The sequence below is a fragment of the Mercenaria mercenaria genome, chromosome 1 (genome assembly GCF_021730395.1).
Source record: "Mercenaria mercenaria strain notata chromosome 1, MADL_Memer_1, whole genome shotgun sequence".
Classification (NCBI taxonomy): Eukaryota; Metazoa; Mollusca; class Bivalvia; order Venerida; family Veneridae; genus Mercenaria; species Mercenaria mercenaria.
Genome location: NC_069361.1, coordinates 52,800,655 through 52,823,376, shown reverse-complemented (window position 1 = coordinate 52,823,376; position 22,722 = coordinate 52,800,655). Strand labels below are relative to the sequence as shown.

General features: G+C 35.3%; 1 protein-coding gene across 1 annotated transcript; it reads left to right on the top strand.

The window, feature by feature from the left end:
• The first annotated feature begins 11,495 nt into the window (after positions 1-11,495).
• On the top strand, positions 11,496-17,147 carry LOC123537718 (leucine-rich repeat-containing protein 15-like). The gene is made up of 2 exons (XM_045321500.2): positions 11,496-11,648; positions 15,002-17,147. The coding sequence occupies exons 1-2, from the start codon at positions 11,604-11,606 to the stop codon at positions 16,406-16,408; spliced, it is 1,452 nt and encodes a 483-aa protein (XP_045177435.2). The 5' UTR covers positions 11,496-11,603; the 3' UTR covers positions 16,409-17,147.
• Positions 17,148-22,722: the final 5,575 nt, after the last annotated feature.

Below are 22,722 nucleotides of genomic sequence, written 5' to 3'. Positions count from 1 at the left end.
CAAAAATTAATTCATTTTTGAAAGCCATTGCCAATGGAAATGCACCGAAGGTCACTCATAATCCAGCCACTGTTATTCAAAACGATAATCCTGACCTTAGTAGTGTCACGGACAGTGTGACTGTCCGACCGTCACCAGATCCATGCTGTTCTTAACGTCCGTTGCCAGAGCCTTGTAGTCGATCTGAGAGTGTTCCATGTAGCCAGACTGCATGTAGCAGTCAGTCAGCATGTCTGTCCCTTTCTGTCTCCGAGCCTTGTCAGGGTGTGTTTGTACCAGATCAGAGAAAGTTTGCATCTGTCAAGTATGAACAAGAGCATAACTGGTTATTCTATTCAACAGTGAAAAACGGTTACATGTGTAAACATTGCGAATTGTTTGATACAACTGCTGCTGCTGACAAACCTTTTGTAAAAAGGGGTGTCCAGCTTGGGACACACCCTACAAGAAAACTTCTATCACACTCAAACAGCAAATATCACAAATTTTCTGTGAAACGATATACATTGGCGAAATCGAGCATTAATGTATATCGTCAATTACAAATAAAAGATGCACATAAAAAGGCTAGTAATAGATCTGCACTTAAAAAGATTTTCAAGTGTTTTGACTTTGTTATTAAGCAGAAATGGGCAGTTACAGAGAATGCTGAGAAGTTCATCAAGTTTGTTGCTAGTATTGGTGTGGTAGATCTTCAAGCATTCTTGTCAAGCTCTAGTGTCACATACCTGTCATCTTCCAGCATTACAGAGATGGCCATGTGCCTCTCTGACTACCTAGAGAGAGAAGTTCTCACTGAGCTAAGTGGCAAGGAATTCTCATTATTGGCAGATGAAAGCTCGGACATTATTAATCGCAGCCAGATGAGTGTGATGATAAGATGTGGTAGTGCCGATGGAATAGAAAGTGTTAGAACATTCTTTATGGGGTTTGTTCAACTTGAAAAAGGGACGGCTGAATGCATCAAAAATTCACTTGAGACGTTCCTTTTGGGAAAGAACATCAATGTTGCAAACATCCGTTTCTCAGGATTTGATGGATGCAATACCATGTCCGGTGTGCAGAAAGGGTATCTGAGTTTAACTTTTACAATAATAATAATACAGAAAACTATTGTTAATTATTTCAAGTTTGTCCACTTATTTACAAAAAAAAATAAAATCTTACAAAAGTTATATGGTTCCCGAGGTAGCTGGTACTTGAAGCAGATTTTCTGTCTTGTAACTTCGTAATTATTGTTTCTTTAGCCTAATTAAATTACTTTTAAAGCCCTTGATTCACGTTGAATGCTCTTGCCACACTATGAATCCAACTGGCTTAATTAAAAAGAAAATGAAATTACTAAGCTTAAATAATCCAACATTTTCTGAAGGTGATGACTTATTCATATTTTCCAGGAGTACAACGAAGGGTTCAACATGTGAGTCCATTTTCAGTGTACATTAATTGCCGAAACCATCGACTGGCACTCTGTCCCGCACATCTAATCAAGCGATTCCCCCACTTGCAGGACGTTGATACGACACTTATTTCTCTATGGAAGTTGTTCGAAATCTCCCCACAGAAGCTGGCAGTGTTCAAGCACATCCAGGCTGTTTATGGGAAGGACCTACTTACCATAACCAGATCTGCGGCAACTAGATGGCTGTCCCACTTTCAAGGTATAAGTCAAAAAAATGTCATATTCAAAATGTGTAAAGTATGTTTGTTTTTCATTTTAAAGGCAAAATTATTCAATTCCATATTTCCGTAACCCGAAATTTGAATTATACAATTTTCTTTAAAAATAAAATGCGTTTCAGTTGAAGCTAATTCTGTTTTGTTTTAGATATGTCTGTATCCTTGATACCCTTGATGCTATCTATGCTGAGAAGAGGGAACCTGAGATCCGGGACATCAGGCAAAATGTGACTGACAAGAATTTTGTAGCCACAGTCCTGCTCGCTCTTGTGCGACATCCTAAAGCCAGTCAACATGCTGTCATTGTATCTTCAGGAAGAGAATATTAATTTCACATTAAGGTCATCATTGATTCGCTAACTTGCCTGGTAGCAATCTATCATCGGTATTCTGGCAATTTGGTCAACAGCGAAACAGAGTTTGCCAAGTGTGATCAACTGTTCCTCAAGATAGATGATCGAACTGTCCTTGAAAGGCGGATGAGGCAGAACAATCTGGACCTAACACCTGATGCATTTCTTGAAAAGACCGGTATGTATAAATAATTTAAAGTACTAAAATACATAATCATTACCAAAATAATGCCAAACTTGTACATTTAAATAGAGAATATCAAATAACCTATCATATTAAAAATGATAATTTGACCAGTATGTATTCATACATTTTGTAATTTGACAAAGAATGACCGTTATAAATTAATTTTTGACAGTATTATTTATTAGTCATAATTGATGTTGGCAGGTATACCACTGGTGTACGAACTTGTGCAAGAAATTGAAGATGCCTTCAACCATGGAGATCCAGTATTAAATGCCTTTGGGTTTTTCAATCCACAGAACCTACGAGAAAATGTGTCTGACCTACCTGAATATGGGAATGCAAGTATTTGAATTGAAAAATTACATATTGTCTATGATATTTATTTATTCTGATATTTTTCTTCCTTTTATCTCAATCTATATGTCTAGCTTTTAATTTCTGGACTGCTAATAAACAGTTTTGATAGTTTATATTGAAAATATGTCTGCCCTCTTTTTTTAGGCATCCATTCAGAGGTTAGTAGCTTTCTATGGATCCCCAAAGACTGATATCTTCAATGGTCACACCACCAATGTGCCAGCCCTGATGAATCCAGTCCAGTTGGAGACAGAGCTGAAAAGTGTTAAGGTACAGTTATACATGCTTAGGTATCTATTGACTGTTTGATTGTTATTTCTTATAATTGTTCATTGTTGACAGTTATTTTTTATTAAAGTGTAATTGATACTGTTTGCAAACATTTTTTTTTTGTAATTTGTCAGCTGGCTTTTAAAAAAATATCATAATGCCATTTTTATTATTTTTTAACACAATAAACTTTATGTCTAACTCTTACTTCAATATAAATATCATGATGAAAGAAAATTTATCAATCACACTTGATTTAATTGATTACATTTGAAATAGTTTGGTTTTTGTTCAGTTTACCTGGTTTTTTGAAGTTGTTGTCCTTTTCAGTGTTATAGATTTCAAGAATTTCGATATGTTAATGTATACATTACACAGCCAGGTTTAAGATCAGTAACTCAGTATTATTTAAAACAATAATATTAAACCTTTGGAATAATCATTTTTTCTGTTGGAATAATTATATATGGGACACCTGCCACATTGTTTAAATCATAAAAAGTAAAACATTGATTCAAGTGTTCAAACTTCTTTAATTTTATACTCTTGAATTTATTTTAATGTTTGTGAACTTTTAATTTGTAATTTTATGTTCATGTTTACTTTCTGAACTTGAAAAATACCAAAGATTTAAAATATATTGTTTACACACACTCACACAGGATAGGGTTCACTCTTTGGGTTTCATTGTGTTTACCTAATGTGAAATCAATATGGACTGTTTTCTTAAATTTTACAGGCGGAATGGTAAGACTACCCTACAGTCAGTGTACGAGTCATTCAGGAACGATGCAGTGTTGAGAGACTGCTTCCCATGTACCATGCGGCTACTGTACTTCTGCATGATAATGCCCTCCTCAACTTCAGTTGTCGAGAGAAGTTTCTCTCTGAGGGCAAACATCCACACCAAGAAAAGAAACAGACTTACCCAGGGTCATCTGGATGCCACTATGAGAATATGCCACTTCAACAGACACCTTACAGATGAGGATCTGGAGAAATTGGTTGACAAATTCAAGGGCCACAAAGAAAGAAAACTAACACTTTGAAACTGAATTATAACAAAATGAAATTTAATAAAAATTCCAAGTTGTCATAATTATTTTTTATTGGATTGGCACCACTATCACAAAACGTAAGCTATCAAGTAATGTTTTATTAAATGGTAACTCATCAAGAGTATGGAATTAGTAGAAAAAGCAAATATTAACAATTGATTATCAAAACAGTGTTTTTATTATTTTCCCAATTTTAGGATTTGTTGCGCTAAATTTTCCCAATTTCATGGGCGCAAGTAGTTGCATTATTTTCAAAAAAAATCACTGTCAGTATAAAGAATGACTGGCAATTTAACAACTAAGACACACTTACCGTTATCCTGTTAATTGTACATATCTGATTCATTTCATATATCCATATATCGTTTCATCGTTAACAAGGAAATGTAATTTTTTTCTCTTCTGCAATCTATTTTCAATGACACTACTATTTCTCTTGGTCTGGCATTGTGATAACTAGCAAACTCCTTTAATGAGGGATATAATGTTTTCAAAGATGAGAACCTGATTAAACAAATTATTGCCATGATTCATGTTTGGGCTAAAATATACTTAGTACAGAACGTGAAAATTTTAACAATACTGTACTGATTTATAGAAGTATCATAGCCTATTCAATTAAATAAAAAACTTTTATTTGTATGCGTTACACACTGGCATTAGACCAGAAAGGAAATGCCACTGTACATGTTATATCCTACCTCTAGGTATACTATAAGAACCATGGTCATGAACGGGAAAATAACTAAACTTTCTCACCTGAAACAAACCATAGGTGTTTATTGCAGGTAACAAGGTTCGACAGTATGTAAAATTCCAGGGGCAGTGTCCCAACCTTAAAGTCATCTTAAATCATATCATACGTGCACAACCGTGTGTAAGCATTTACACTTAGAATTTGGAAATCGTCAATGCCGACACTACTCTGTGTGCCTATTTAACTTAAACATTTCAGCAAATAAGGATGCCTTAATAATCGTTACATCAGAACGTGATTGACAATGTATCCTAAATATTTCTTGTATTTTTCTAGTATTTCATCTCTAAATTATTGGAACAAGAAACTGATATTGTTGCCAGTTAAACTTGTCTTATGTGCAAATGTATCACTCTCAATCATCATCTGAGAAAATCATTGGACTGATTCGTCGATTGATTAAAACAATAAAGTTTAAAGACAATTTCCAAAAGCATCTGTTTCTGAACATGTCAAATTTCTATTTTTCCTCCTGTCACATTCGTTATATGGCAGTTTTTATCATTTTAATTGCGACATATGATCATTCATCAATCACAACTGAGGAAATTCCTGGAAGAAATGAAGTTTAATGTTGTGAAGTAGAATACTTCAGGTTCCGAATCCGTATAAAACAAACAAAACAAAACGGAAGGATTTATTTTTCGGTTTATTACATCAAAAGGGTTTCTTTTCAAAAACTATGTTCGTAATATAGGATATCAGTTACTGCATAATTAAGTGGGCCTATATAGCCAAGTACACTCGGTAAAAAAAGTCCTGCACACACGGATGTTTTGGGTGACTCTATTTTTATTATATGACACACAACAAACATGAATATGTATACCAGATTAAACTTTAATCAAAGCTTAACACAGAACTTAAAATGAAAATCAAATCCAAGTATCCGTTTTTGAGTAAAAGAATCTTGTATAAAAGAAGTACCCAAGGGTCCTCTGTCAAAAATAGTTAAATCACTGTTTTACTACCAAACACTAATATACGTATATCCTCCACGCTGAATGTGACACTCTGCTTGATACCGCTGATTAAGACGAACAACAGTCTTCCGGTGGATTCCAAATATCGCTGCAACATCCTGGGGTCGCATACCAGCTTGTAAATGTCCCAGGGCACGAGCCCGGTCTTCATTAGTTAGGCTTAACGGACGCCTTGGCAGTACATTAACCATTACTGTGACAGTGGCCAAACTTTAAATATGGATCGCAAGTTTATTTTCTTTTATTAAATTCATTTTACAAACAAAGTAATTAAGTTACTAGGTGTTTGATTGATCAACAATAGAATAAATTACTCATATTCAGGACTTTGTCTGTGTGTATGGTCAGTGTGTGAGGAAAAACTGCAAGCAAGACTTTTCTGACCACTTTTCAAATTTACTGCTAATTTTGCCAGTTTCGAAGGCTTACCCCCAGTGCATATAAATTGTTATAACTTGATCATTTATGTATCGAATTACATTGTGTTTCGACCAGTGTCCTTGTAACATATATCTGTTGACTATGGGAAATCCAAAAATGCATGTAATATTTTAATTTGCGCTATAATGAAAAAAAAAACATCCAGCTTAAAGAACATCATGAAAATGGTAGGGTGTTGTACTACTTTGTCACTGTGCTTTGAAGTCTAAAAAAAGCTTCTTTCTACACTATCTATGTATCTTTTGGACCTGTCAATCATGTACACAGCTATACGTGTTCAGCGTTGTTACTGAGCTTCGGTCTTGATACATGACTTCTTTACTTGATGTCAATAAAATGTACTTATATTTTATAAAAACAAATTGATGAAAATAAATTATTTTAAACCGTAGTCAAATTATACTTGCATTCAATGCCTATTTTAATACCTGACACTTCTCATTTCGTTTAAAATTTCTAAAATATCACGAACTCGTTCATTATTTTCATTGAAAGGCTCTTTTTTTGCTTGTTCAATATAACCCTCATTTAACATTGCATTTTGCGTGATGAATTTAATAATGCACGAGACAATTACGCCAACTCAATTTGTTTCAGAAAAATACTACTTTTTCATGCCCCGATTGTCAAACTAGCCGACCGAGAATATTTTCTTAGTTTACTTTTGTGAGGACATTATGCTGTTCTGATAAAGCACAGAAAATCACAGGCATTATTAGCTCTTATCTGTACAATAATATTTTATTCGCTTTGAAAAACTGATTCTATAATTCTTTCATTTTTCTGGAGATCTTTTGGTATAGAATTATGCAAAGAATTATATATAGAATTATGATCAACATGGTAAAAGATCGAGTCCAAACAGAATTAAGTCAAGCAGTTGTATAACAGATTGTGTACATGTACATGTACATTTTTTTAAAAATAACACTTAGTTTAATTGAAGTTACCTCTTAGCCCTACCCTCCCTGAGGCAGAACTGTATATCGGGGACAAAACAATAAACTATGAGCCGTTCCATGAGAAAACCAACAAAGAGCATTTGCGACCAGCATGGATCCAGATTCGCTCAGTCAGATCAGGATCCATGCTGTTCGCTAACGGTTTCTCTAATTGAAATAGACTTTGAAAGCGAACAGCATGGATCCTGACAAGTAGGGCCTACTGTCAGATCTATACTTAATATTTTCCTAGCGAAAGTAAGATATTAACTAGTCCAACGGACTGGGACTAGATATTTACATACGCACCGCCTGTTAATACTTTACGGAATGAGAAAAGCGACTGGAACATACTCTGTACTGTTACGTAATTTCCGCGGGTAATTATAAGTGGTCACTTAAAATAACTATTTTTGTAAGTAAAGACATCCTACTTCAGCAGTACTATAATAAGGTAATAATCTAGTCTAGACTCATTTCTGTTCTCATTTCATCTGCAGCGAAATCACTATTTTTCTCATTTTGTCATTGCTTCATTTCTTGTTACTGTCAATATAACTAGTTCGTCATTATACAAAGCAGTAAACGTGGTGAAGTTATAATGAGGCGACCAAAAAAACGTCTAACTTGATAATTGCCGATGTAATGATAATTACCTAGACAGACATAGTTCTGTAGCAGGAATGAGATATATTGATTCGATGTACAAAGTCGTGCAAATGTCTTTCTGCTGGGTTTTTTTTTCTTGCAACCCTTAAGAGTGAATTCCAAGTACCTTTCAGAACGTTACATCATTAAAAGATACGGATTTCAATTTAATTTCCATTTATTTATACTAACTGTGCATCTGATTTTAAAGCGATACTAAAATCTTTTCTCTACGGACACTAGATTTACAGTTGGGCTGTTAGAATAAACAACATTAACAGGTGACGTTTAAAGAATGAGCGACAATTAAACAAGTAAGACGTAGAGGATATTTGTTTGTTTTGAGTGAATACGGAATATATCTCACGGAGAAATGACAAAATTTCCAACGTTTTCATAAGCGCGAGTGAAAATGTGAAAATTTTCTCACTTTGAGGTGAGATATTCTATGTTCATGAAAAACAGACGAATTTTCTTTTTATTTTACGCTTAATTACGTTGAGATATGCATTTTGAAACAATTTTTAATCTCCGCGCGGAAAACACGCGCCTAAACGAACATGACATCAGACGTGTTGTGACGTTAGAAAGACGCACGCAACACAAAGTTCCATTTTATTTTTTTTTCTTGCTGCATAACGTTATGAAATTCTCACTAAGTAAAACAATTTCAATCGAGAAATATAGAGCTATACTATAAAGAACAGAGTGCGACTACAATTTTCATCCTGTTTTAAATAAGAAAATAATTTAAAATTTATACACAATGTACGAGTGAGCTATAGTCTGTCACACCGAATTTTGGACCTCAACTTTGGACTGATATGAAGAAATGGAACGGGATCAAGGAACATAAAATATGTTTTAATGAATTAAAAAAAAAAGTCACCCTCGAGAACTTAAAGGATTTTTGCAACAATCGTCTGGTTTTCCCGCTCGTCTACTTTTCAGTTTTTCTATGGGAATCCGCTGTTGTTTATTCCTGGTCGCCATTGCCAAATATTCTCTATTTTGGAGATTTTCGGGATATTTAACGTTTTATTCCTCGGGGACATTTCACACTTATTTTTTTACACTTAGCTATTTTTCCTTCTGTAAGAACAGCTTGAGTTTGAAATAGAATCTACAATTTAGTAGTTCTAGTCTAGGCCTACAAACGAAAGTTGGTAAAAATGCAAAAATGAAAAATTAGAAAAAGAACTTACTTGCCACGAAAGAATCCTGCCTGTAAGTAATCACTGTTATCAATTCCTTTAATCATAATTCCATTTATCCGTAAATCCTTCCAGTCGATGTCTAGTTCATTGCACAACTTTTTATACAGAAAATCACAGATCATCATCCGAAAGTTGATCCAGTCCGCTAGCGGCTGTGTTTTGAAGGAATTCAGCTAAATAATAGAAGTATGCATATGAAACTATATCTTTAGATAATCACAGTATTTTTCAAATGCATAATCCAAGAAAAACCTATTGCAAAACCGTCAACTGCTTCAACCTTCTTAGAATATAGCCTATGTAGATTCTACATACAAAACAAGCACTAACATGACACAATAACTTTTCAAACGCTGAATTTCAATTATGTCATACAATATATGACGTCACTAAATATCTCGAGCGATCATGCTTAGGCGGCACGTGGGCTCTCTTACACATTGCTACCCCAATGACAATTAATTAAATCATTACTAAAATTTAAATCAAAGCTAGGAATGGTTCGGGTTGTTTTAAGTTTGAGCCCAAACCTAAATCGCAGACCCCCCCCCCCCCCCCCCCCCCCCCCCCGACAAAAAGAAAGTTTTCTTTATTACATATCGATACTGCTAATTTAAAAGAAACCGTGAAAAAATGATTTTTTTTTTTCAGTCAACGACAAAAAGGAACAACCTTATTACGGAGGGTGCGTTTATTATTTCAAACGATGCGTATAGTCTCATACAAATTTACTTTTTAAATAAAAAAAGGATGTCGTATAAATAAAACGACAAAATTAATTAGTAGCTGCAATATTTACGTTGAATAATTAATTGGCGATATTGTCATATTAATATAATTCGTCAACACAAGATCAGTGTCAAATCCAATGGAGAGCTTAAGTTCTAATCTATTTGTTACTTTATTTGTATTAGGCGTATTCAGAGGTGATATTTATTTGCCTTTAAATTAGAAAATTAACAGTTTGGAGGCATTTGGAGTGTATTTCAACTGATCGCCGTTAAGGGTCTTCTCAGCCATGGGATAGAGGCCGCTTACTTCGAATCACTTGCCCCTACATGTCGTACGTTCGAAACGTCCTTTAGGATGTATAGAATTATTTCATATTAGGAAGTCATCAAGCTGGCTTTAGGAAGGTCTGTAGATCCACTGATTAAATAATGCCCGGTGAGGCACCTAGGGTCTTATTCTGCCATCAAAAACTGGACAATCGCCATCATGATCTAAATTGTGTCTCTGTGCCACAAAACCAAGCGTAAGAAACAGCAACACGAAAATCCACAAATGTTTTGCTGTTAAAAGCATTTGGTCAACATTGGCTAGTTATACACAGTATGGTGAAGTTTCCTGCAATTACGAAATTTTCGACTGAGTATCCGTGAAGTTTGTATTGCCACACATTACTTTTAACGGAAAAACTGTTTTGTCGCTGTCAACGCGTTTTTGGCGGAATTTTCAATGTAGCTATCTATTGCCTGCACCTTCCAACTCCCCCCCCCCCCCCCCCCCCCCCCCACCACCAATCATACCCATTCTTTGTAATAGAACCAGAAGTTAATGTTTCGTATACGTACATAATTTAATATACGTACATTTTGGCGGGGAAAAACACGCGTGTTTCATATCATCGAAAATGAAATTAACTGACGCGCTTGAACATGCTACAGTAACGCTACAGTACTTTCATCATAAGCAGAAGTAAAAATACCCCTTTAAAGGTCATATTTTCATTTCGTCTGTAGATCTACCATGTCTATCATTTGCACAAAAAAAATGTTTTAAGATACCGCCACTCTGCTTTGGATTTCACTGAACGACCGAGCATGGAATTGATAAAATAGATGCCGTTATCTCAAATAAAAATATATTGAGACCGTACATTTTAAATTTTCAATTGCGTTGAGGTAGAATTTTCCACCTAGATCGGACAGTCAATAAAAATAGTGAGTACATGGGTAATAGAAAACACCAGTCAGTACACAAATATGTATTCATGCTAAAGCAGAGTGTTATCATCCGAACCTTTAATAGTACGACTCTTAAAAACAGTAACCCATAATGAAAATAAGTTAAATGGGTTGCATGCTTCACTGCTATCCCCACCTCTATTTATCTGTGGCTGAAACAATGATATGCACTTGACCTGACTTGTATTTGTTTTACGTCAATGCTAACGAATAATAAGTACAAACATATATTAAGATAATAAAGGTGAAAACCTGAAACAAAAACAACTGCTTAATTTGAAACGAAAAGTTAATTCTGGGCCTTCCGTGCAAGTATTCCTACAGGTTTTGGACAAAGTTTGTTTAAATTTTCCATGTCTGCTATTGAACAATAAATTGATCAGACGTCGCTAACTGTAAGCAATTTTACAATGCAAGTCTATGGGGAAAAAAACATAAAATCTTGATTTTTAACTTCATTTTACATTTTGTTTTCAAAACAATGAAAAAGGTGCCTAGAGATATTAACCTTCTGGTATCAACGATGTCATTTTTGACAACAGTATAAATAAATTATCGGAGGTCCAAAATTAGGTGGAACAGACTATAATAAAAAGAGTAATGTTACGTCAGTTATGAACCAGACATCACATCCCATATATAAAACGTTCTATATCGTTATCATGAAGACGCACTATCAGTGTACGTTTAACCTTCTTCGACATATGAAGTGTTTAGTTTTATTTTGAATTTGAATCACTAATGGAAGGACGGAAGGAAAATATCCACAAAAATCCGTTTAGACTGGTGAGTTGAAACGTGTTGTGTTTATTTCCTATGTGCCCCACTGTGTTGCTTTTTTGTGGAGTAGGGAAACTGCGGTTTTAAAGCGTGGCTTTCCCCATTTCTTTCTTCCACTTTCCGCAACACTCTCTTCCTTACCCATTTTTGTATTTAGCATATGATTTAAATGTACAATGTACTTGTTGCTAGAACTGAAACAACCCGTCTGCTATATTTTTCCGTTACAGTTTCATTTTGAAGCGGGCCTACATTGCGATGCATGGCTCTGTGGCTGTGTCTTGAGTCTCTGTGCTTCCAGGGAAGCTATCTCAACTTCGTCTTTGATAATTATCTTCATTAAAATATACCGCACAGTCATTTCGACGAGGAATAAGTTGATGCTTAGTTTTTCCGCTGAGACACAATTTGAAATTATTGAAGCTTTTAATGGAACCAGCAGGTATCTTGATATTTTAAATATGGACAACCTATATTAGTGAGAATTGCTGAAACACATTTACCCAAAAGAGTTACAGCTTAACAAGGCTAATACTTCAGATTTAGAAGCGTCATTTTAGGAATTAAATTTAACAATTGTGAATAATAATCCAGAAACGAAGATATATGATAAAAGAGACGATTTTAATTTTGAAATTCGAGGGTTCAACGCAATAAGGGCGTATCTACATGTAATAAGTATATGTTGATACGCCCTTATGACATTGAACCCTCGAATTGTAAGCTTCCCCCTCCTTGATGGAGATGTCCCTCGAGCAACATCATACGGTGTCCATATTTTACAACTTATTCGTCTTGCAAGAGCTTGCTCAAAGATAGAGGATTTAAATGATAGAAATCTTCATATCATCAATAAACTATTACAACAGGGTTACCGTTATCATAAGCTACGGAAAGCTTTCAGTAAATTTTACTACAGCTCGTCCGAACTGTTAGAGAAATATAATGCTAACCTAAAATCACTTTTAAAACTTGGACTTACACATCTGGTATACTATGGAGATGCAGTTTATAAAATTCAAAAGATTAAACATAATCCTTTTTTTTAATCAGATATTTGTAAAATGTGTTAAAAAGTTTATCAAAAGAGGATACGATGCGAAAATCGTAAAGCACAGTGCATGTTTGGTGATTGACCCCTCTACAGTTAATCGTTACGCTTTCCTATTTGATATTGCGATAACTAATGAAGTGTAAAACTCCATGATGCTTTTCTTCTAAATCCTACATAAAACGGACGGAGGGGGTGGAATTTTGTCTTCCAGCTTTCTTGGTCGTGCCCTTAAAAGTTAGGCTCTTAGTGCTCTAACTTCAGACAAGTTGTTGAGTACATTAGTGTAATTATACCTTAGAGTTACCTTAGTTTTACGTAATATAATCTAGTATCTTTTCGGTAATGTTAATGGCCTTTCTCAGCGGGGATTTTATTTACATTGTGTTGTCTAACTTGTTGAAAATAGGGTAAGTGCGAGGTTGGCATGCCCTAAACGCGTTTAAACCCGCCAGTTTCCTTTTCATAGGTTACTGACCTTCCAAGGCGGTGCCCTTATTTTCAACTTGTCTTCTGTCTGTCTTGTATTTTGTGTTATGTATGTTGTCTTGTTTGTTGTTAGTGTTTCTTTCCTCTTTCTCCTCACCTCATTCCCCCTTTTGCTCCCATCCTTTCCCCTTGCAATTGAGCTCCCTTGTTTTGGCACTCCCTCCCCCTGTACTATGAGTAAGTTTTCATCCCCACTTCATTTTGGCTGCCGGAATCCTAAGGCGGTGCCCGATTGTTTGCCCTACAGTGTTGTTATATCTTACTTGTCTGTTTATCTATGTTAGATAGTTGTGTGTCGGTGTGTGTGTTTGTCTTTGGTACATGAATGTCTGCGTTACTGTGCTTTACGTTGTAGTGTAGCTGTTATTAAGGAAAGTAGCATTCCCTTTGTACATTCATGTTTGTTCTACTTTTCCCTTCAACACCCTCCCCCACTCCCCTTTGTACCCCTTTCCCCTTCCTCCCCCTATATCTACATTGTACATAAAAGTACAACTAGAAAATTTGTACTTGTTGGATTTTTGAAGGAACCCGTCTGTAATATTTTTCCGTTACAGCTTCTCTTTGTTGTAGGCCTACTTTTCAAATGCGTGGCTCTGAGGTTGCGTTTGTGGTTCTCTGTGCTTCCGAGAAATCTACCCTTTCCTATTATCTTTTGTGAACCATTAATGATTACAAATGCTAAAAGTAGATAACACAGTCAGAAACGTATTTAATTTTTTTTATTAAAAGCATTTATATAATCAAACAAACAGTTAAAGTCTTAATTGGTCACATTAAACATATGATTGTCAAATTTTGTGAGAATTATCATGTATATTGTATGAATACTAAGTCTTTAGTCATGTAATTCATTTTCCTGACGTAGCTGCATATTAAAGAAATGGCTATTATTCTTTTATATTTTCTTAAAATACTTGATATTTCTGTAACTATTTTCGCTGAAACTTTTAAACAAGCATATTGACGCCAATTTTTTATCACACGTAATTCTGTCTGTCGGACAGGTTTTGTAAATTGTGCTATTCAGTGAATAAGCACATAGTTGCGTATAGCTCACCGTATTTGCATATAAAAATATTGCAATTTTATGTAAAATATAGGTAGATATCTTGAAGTCTTGATATCTTAAGTCGATATTTACGTTAAAGTAACGTCAATTCGACACAAATGACAAACTTTTTTACGTCAATTGAATAAAAAAAAAAATTCATCGAATTAATTTTCTTGTAATGCTACATAACGTGTCCCCTACCTCAGAATCACAAGGTATCATTATTAAGGACATTCTTTCCTATATATCTCTTTTTACGTCTTAGTATTTTACACTCTCATTCATCAAAGGTTCAACATAGTCCCGAAACGAGTCTTGGTACGCGAGAAATTGTTTGTATTTTCAAAGGAGGCCTTCATAACTTTATAACTCGCGACAGGAGGACGAAATCATTTCAATGCAGAACGTATAAAATAAAATAAAAATGCATGCTAAGTTTGCTTAAAATATTCTATGGATCATGTTAATTTTGAAAATGGCTTTGAATATGTTTTGCAATATATAACTATGACATTTCTTTATTTTCATTTCTTTTACAGTGTATCAATATTTTAAACAAGTATTCCGTTGTGAGACATTGTTATTCTCCATAATTAATGAATGAATAATAAGAAGTTTCGAACCATAAACACATGAACATAAGCACCGTTTATGGCAGATCAATAGTATACAACATGTTAAGAACAAAATGTGCGTAAGTGTTTGTTAGGAATGGTAAACGATTTTGTCTAAATATAACTTTTTTAATATTATGTTTCATTTTAGGTTCTCATCCTGCTCGCACTTCAACAGTGGTATGTTGGAACTACTAAAGCTTTTCTACTGACCGGAACTTGTCCGGTACGACAACCTTGCCAATGCGGCGGTGAAACGATTGATTGCTCCGGAATGGGCCTGATAACTATACCACATTTCTACCAAACAACTTTACAAGCTCCCTTCATCAGAATTTCACTTGCATCTAATTTTCTGGGAACGATTCCTGCAAATTCTCTCCAAAATCTTGCATCTTTAAAAGGGTCATTTATTTATCTCGATTTAAATAACAATCTTATTTTGTATATCGACGATAACGCATTCAGTGGAATAGAGAATATGATTGGTTCTCTAGATTTGAATGATAATGTCCTTCAAACGCTACCTAAGGCTTTGGCAAAACTCCAATCACTGCAGTTTTTATTTATCCTCGGTAATCCTCTATCGTCGCTGGACGCAACAGTTATAAGCAGAATATCAGGATCTCTGAAAAGGTTTGAATTTTCAGGACGTGATTTCGACCAATTTCCTACTGAAATAAATCTCCTTACTTCTCTAGATCGCCTGATGATCGATGGCACCAACGTTCCAATCAATGATAATGCATTCGATGGACTCAAACAAACGTTAAAGACATTAGAGTTCCGTAGCTCTATGCTCCCGGCAGCTGTCTGCAAGTTACAAGTCCTTGAACATCTCATATGGAAAGAAGGAGGTGAAGGTGACGATGTTTCATTCAACGAGAAAAGGGTTTCAGTCTATGCTGCAGAAGAGTCTGGTGATTCTAACAAAAGATTCCTCCAGTGTAACAACACAATGCCATCAGTTACACATCTCACCATCATTGAAAACGATGCACTTCTGGGAGATATATTTACAGTTTTTCCGTCCCTTCTATATCTCCGTATGGAACAAAACTATTTGAGATTCATTGACAACAGGTATATACCCATTGATGCTATGTTGCAGACTTTGTACTTAGATAGCAGCGGCTTCTCAAATATCCCTGGTGCCCTCAACGTGCTAGTCAATCTGAAACAATTATCTCTTGCTGACAATAGAATCGAAGCCATCACTTCCTACGATGTTACCGGTCTTACACGGTTAGAGATACTAGACTTGACTGGTAACCCACTGAGGTACATCGCCACAGATTCTTTTGCAAGAAATGTCAATCTACATGTTTTAATCTTGGATAACACAAACTTAGCAGCTATACCAGCCGCGGTAACCTCTCTACCTTCGCTGTCCACTCTCCACTTAAACAATATATACACTCTGGACTGTGACTGCTCTACATTGTCAAATGTAACATCTTGGAACGTAGATGCTATCACATTCCCAAGTTCCTGCTATCAGAATGCCAATACCACAATAAAAGCATTCATAAAAGATGCAGTACCAAAGTGCCCATAACGTTGATTAGAAGTCTTTTTTTTGTGAAATGCGGCTGCGCCAGTTGGATACTCATCCATATTTTAGCTGTACTGATCTTGATTATTGTTTTTGAACATTTCTCATGTTGTACACAGAAGAATGGAACATATATACTAGTAATCTTTTTTTCAAATGATGCAAAAGTTCAAATTCATTGTAATTAATTCTTTCTGTGAGCAGACAATAAAAAGAGTTTATGTTGATTTCAGTTTACGCAATGATCATACAATATGAATAAAGGTTAACAGTAATATAAAGACAGTCCTGCGACAAATTGTATCAGAAATCACACTTCAAGCAATTTTCCAACTGTATTTGTTTAATCATAAAACATGTCACTCGGCTATTTTTGGGGTACACCGCATCTCTGGTGTTTAGTCATTTTACCTATAACTGTGTCTGTGCGACGTTAAACCCAACCAAAAAAATACATTTGAACGCTACGTTTTACACTTTTTTAATGTGTCTAAAGACTCCATGATAGGTATAGCAGTTTACAAGAAGATCCTTTGGAGCCACAGAATGTAAATAAACAAACAAGTGTTCATGAAATTTGTAAAACTTTATGTCACCTCCGGCTTCGGTTTAAGCGGATCCCTATCATACACAAACATTGAATGGTCTTCATGATATCAAGGATCAGAAAATTACATAAGTGTTTTACTCAGCCGACTGAACTTGATCGTGACACCAAGAGAAGTACGTATAGACATTTTACGGACAAAACTAGACAATAAAAGACTATTGTTGTGCCAGTTAATATTTTTAAGAAGACTATTTAAAAAAAAAAGCCCCTCTTTAAGTAAACTGGGACTGAGCTGCTTTAACAATTATTTTCCTTTTGGTCTGCATCATCGGTCCCTAAATGGTGTTTCACCTATTGCTCCACCTGCTGAAAAGTCTTGGAGAGCATACCTAATGTAATTCATTAGGTTTTTTCGTTCGCATCTACACTGTCAGACCAGTAGCCGGTTTTGTTTCTATAATTATCTACACGAGTTTGTGTTTGTGTTTGTTTGTCCAACTAAAGGCGGTGCTAGGAGGCGTTGAAGGTGTTGCAGATTTTATTACCTCTCATGAACATACTTAGTCAAACCGAGTCTGCTATTATCTTCCTTGATTGTGTTTTATGCTTCCAAAAGACCTTCTTATAAATTGTATTACATATAGTGTTCTTTGTTACCTGCTAGTGTAAGGGTTTCAACAGTCTGGGTTAACTTTTATCATACTGCCGTGCGACTTTGGACTTTCCCGCTTTTAAGAGCTTTGGGTAATCTTTAATCGCCACTTGGATATGGTACCCGCTTTTTAATTTTGTCTTTTGGCAGCTTTTTGTGATATGCAGGCTCCGTAACCACAGATCTCCTCTCTAAATTCCACTTTGTTTAGTTCTGCCCATTGTTTTCTCTTTTAGGGCAAAGCCATTATTTTATCTTGGGATCATACGCCGCTTTTCATGGAAAGTGCATCATTGAAGGTTCCATGTGCACCGCCGTATGAATACATCTGCGGATGTCTAAATTATATGCTAGTACTTATATCATATGTAAATGTTTAAAAGCTGAACCCGGGGCTAGAGGGCGTGGACGGTAGCATGCATTTCCAATACCGTCCATGAATAGGCTCAGTCAAACCGAGCTTGCAACATTTTCGTTTATGTCGTGTTGGGCGACCTGTGGTTTTCCACTTTTTTATTTTTTGGAAAGTTGCTGGGACAAAAAAGGGTTTATGCACAATTAACTTGTTAAAACGTTTTTCGCTACTGTGCCCCACTATGTTCGCTTTTTTCCCATCTACTTGGTTCAGTTTCATTGTCTCTAATCTACATAATAATCAAGTTCGCACCTGTATATACACTGATGTAGGGTAACGGTTTCATTGATTTGCATCTCAAACGTGACTTTTCCTGTTGCACATTTATCCCTGTTTTTATGACTTTATGAGGTACTGCAAATACGAAATAAAATTTACACAACTATTTGCTAATTTTTACATGAATACGTATTTTTCCATTCTGATGATCAAAACATTAGTTTTAATATCTCGATAGCATCTTTTTTTACCAACAAAGCACTAGTAATCAGCGAAACAGACGAGTTTGAAAGGTCGTGTAAATTCCTTGAATTGTTCCATTTGTATTTCAAAATAGATTGTGGTGTTAAGTTTATTATAAAATACATATAAATTACATAAGGAAGAATAAATAAGTAAAATAAAACCATTGCGATCACCCTTTGAACTGTTTTTGTTGTTTGTTTTGGGATTAAACACCGTTTTTTAACATTATTTCAGTCAGTTAACCTAACCAGTTGTTCCTGGATTCTGAACCAGTACAAACTTGTTCTCCACAAGTAAATGCAAACATCCCCACATGAATCGGAAGTGGAGGACGAATGTTTTCAGACACAATTGTCACGGAGAACATGTGCCAAGCCCGATGTCTTTTGTCGGATTGTCATGGAGAACATGTGCCAAGCTCGGGGATCGTACACATGACCCCGCGATCCGTACATATGCACTCTCCATATTGTGGTAAGCGGGCGGGCATTTAGTTATGTAACGGCCGCAGTTAATCTAACCAGTTTTCTTGCTTTCTGTGCCAGTACCCCTTCTCCACAGGTAACCGCGAACTTCTCCCCATCAATCAGAGGTGGAGAATGAATGATTTCAGACACAATGTCTTCTCTCAAATCATCACGGAAAAATACACCTCGTTCTGGGATCGCACTCAACGCCCCGACGTTTTCTAATAAGCTAAGCGAGGGGCTACTAGAGATGGTAAAGGAATAAATAAAAAAAAAAAAACAATATCAAAGATGAATAAATCTACAACTAGCTTGTTCGGATTGTCTCTTTATCGTTTGAAATTATGACAGTTTAAATAAAGATCTGGGTTATCATTGTTTCATGAAATTAAGTCACGAATCTCTGGCAAATAGTCTTAATTTTGACCGACTTGACTTTAAATAGAAAGACTATTATCGTTCGAAACCTTATGTACTGAATGTACACGGTGTATGATCAATCCTATATTGTTGGTACAAAAGTCGCCTCTTCAACTCACTGGTGCGAACAAGCACCTAACTTTTCCTATGATTCTTGGATAAACAAGGAAAGTAGGACTTGTAGTGGCCTTATTTATCGTCCATTTATTCTTAGATTCGTCTTTATTTCATAACTTGGATGATTTTACGGAACAAATCGAAGATGTAAAAATGTAATCGACACAGTATTTTGCCAAATTTTCAATCCGATGTATGAAATAAAATGTGTTTTCAGCTTCATATCATAGTAGAGGAAGGTGACGTATGTGTTGAAAATGCATTTAAAATACGAATCCTGGTATTTTGGTATTGTTCGGATGTTTAGTTATATGGTGTTTATTATCAGAATACTGTTTACAAATAAAAATAGCGGAAATAACTTCTTGCAGATGCAGATATCTTGCAATATTTAGTTTTTAGTAAGTCAACTATATTGTTTGTATAAAGGCACCTATATTATTCACAGATATTTTGTCCAAGAGCTTAGGAAACATTAATTTTGGGAGGTATTTGTGAGGGGTGTCTGTTTCTGGCTGAAAAAAATCCTTCCATTATACTTTGTTCATGTGTTTCTTGGGTGTATCTTAGTAAATGTAGCTGTAGCAATGAGATACTCTCTCTCTCTCATTTTATCTATCTTGATTTGCAATCGAGAATAAACAAATAAATGATACAATGTTGTATTTTCAGTTTAATTAGCATATATTATACAAATTTTCATGATCACGTTGATTAACTTAAAATCCTTTTTCGGGCTGAAAATGTTCGCTCCTCGGTCGATCTACATATAAGCTATAAGGCAGTGGCTAGGTTTACGGTACCCTAATTCTAGTTTCTGATTCTAGGAGTACGGAAGTTTCAGATCTCCAGATAAACCTATGAAGATAGGCTAATAGTACGGAAGTGTTGAGCATGAAATTTACGTTAAAACATGCTTAAAGTGAATTAAAATGCCCTTAATGAAAAAAAAAGGTAATGACGAAAAATAAAAACTGGCGGGTTTTTTTTACCATCTTTTGAACTTAAATTATTCGAGAATGACAACGATATTTCCTCCATGCAATTAGTTTAATCCAAAATGACGGCCAGATAATTACGAAATCAACAGCGGACCTGTAACTCGCTATTTCAAGTAAAATAAGTAAGTTTGTATATATTTGCGTATGTATTTTTTGTCTCATAAATACTTCCTTTATCCTAGTCTGTCCTCATAAGGTTATCTAGAGATACAGAACTTCGGTAATCATAGAATCGGTACCGTAATCCTAGCCACAGCCTTTACATAAATGTAAACTTCTCATATAGCAAAATAGGCTATTTTCAAACTCGTCCTTCGGTGACACAGCCTGTTTGTTATGTATACTTGGTTCACATTGTGTATGAATGCTTATTATAATACAAAATACATTTCCGGGCCGAATCTCTCACTTGAACATAAGCGTATGTGTTACATATTACAGTAAGGCAATGACTACCTCTTCTGAAACATCTAATTTACAGAAATTGTTTACGTAATCTTGTTACGTGACATTTAAATTAAATTGTCGTCCTTCGCCTTCCACAGGGTATATCGCGCAATCGCCACGCAGATCTGTCCTTCCTTACACTCACATTCTCCTCTGCAACAACCTATAAATGTCAGATTTTTTTACGTAACTCTGAAACGACATTTTTCACAAGGTTTAAGAATAATGGTTCCTTCAGCCCAATCAGTTACTTCAACACGAAGTATTCTTAAAAGAAATCATTTACCACATTCCGGCTAAATGCATGGACTATACATTTGTTTCATACAGTAACTCTGTAAATAGTGTGATGAGCAGCAATGGATTGCGTAGCTATGTTTTTTGGAGTTAACACATCTACACAGTCTGTCAATGATCTTCTTCGTTTTGGCTTAAGGAGCCAAAATAGCGATGAACGTCGCTTCCGAGCCTTGGCACTGAAAAAACAAAATATATAATTGCTAGATATTACATGAAAGTTTTGAAAATAACGGAGGTGCTTCAGTTTAGTGTTATGCGTAAAATATAGGTGCTTTATATTTTGATGAAATCGTGCTTTTAAGAGTAAAAATTGGTTTAAAAATGGTTTCTTTTCTTTTACTGTTTCTACGGATAAAAATTGAATATATTTGTAAAAAACTATGCTCAAAACATCATGAATCATTGAAAAATTACAATAAACGATTTACACTTGCTGCATTTGTACAGCAGTGCTCAAACTGTAACGATTATTTGGCGAAAACTGCTGAATCTTTTCATTTTGTTTTCATGCAGGTGGAAGCTTAGAAGTTACTTATGTTCCGTGATAACATCAGTAAAATCAACTTACGTCTCTAAAGTCGTATTTTTTCACGTATTCGCCTCCTGCTCCATGGCGTGTTTACATTTTTTGTACGTAAAAGTTCGTTGCTTATACCAAAAAGTGAAGGCACCGCAAGTTTTGTACCAACAATATAGGATTGATCATACACCGTGATGTACCAGTTCTTCATTGAGAGTCCGGCCAAAATTGAAACACCTGATTTCTCCTTGAACATATTACAAGTTATAAAATTGTAACAAACACTCAGAAAAAAAGTTTATAAGAATATGGGCCAGCTCACTGGTACCAGACCTGAAAGAAAATGCCCCTGTACATGATATACCCTATCCCTAGGTATTCAGTAAGAAGCATGGTCATGAACGGGAAAATATACTAACCCATTTCAATCGCGCATTTCATACCTAAAACACGCAGTTCGGTAAATGTGTACTATAGATATTAAACAATGGTAATTCATCTTCCATTGTGTACCGGTCACATTTCTTCAATACTTCTGATCTGATTGGCTGATGTGAAAATGTATGTCAGTCGTCATTTTACTACACATGTACTAGAAAATGTGTATATGCAGCATAAATGTGCAAAATGAATTAAATAAAGAGAACAGATGTACAATAATGTATGATTTCAGATTCAAAATTATATCCAAGATGAATTTCATTCGTCATTCATTTCGCTTAAGGGTATATGGAGATTTTTGGAACATCGTTTTGTCTACAAGTGTCAGTATATGCCTCCGATGTAAGATATTACCGTATTTGAGATCTGTCGACCTAGACATTTCAAAAATAGTTTCAAAATGAGTTTCGTGTGATAAATGTTGATTCTACGGAAGCGTGAAAGGGCCATCAGACGCTAATACGTTTTATTACGTTACAGGCACGGAAAGGATATTGAAATGAACCCTTAGCGTGAGGGCTT

Bases quoted from the DNA above. Each gene is read 5' to 3' on its own strand.
- LOC123537718 (XM_045321500.2), top strand. From the start codon at position 11,604: ATGGAAGGACGGAAGGAAAATATCCACAAAAATCCGTTTAGACTG. The intron at 11,649-15,001 runs GTGAGTTGAAAC...GTTTCATTTTAG, and splicing joins ACAAAAATCCGTTTAGACTG to GTTCTCATCCTGCTCGCACT.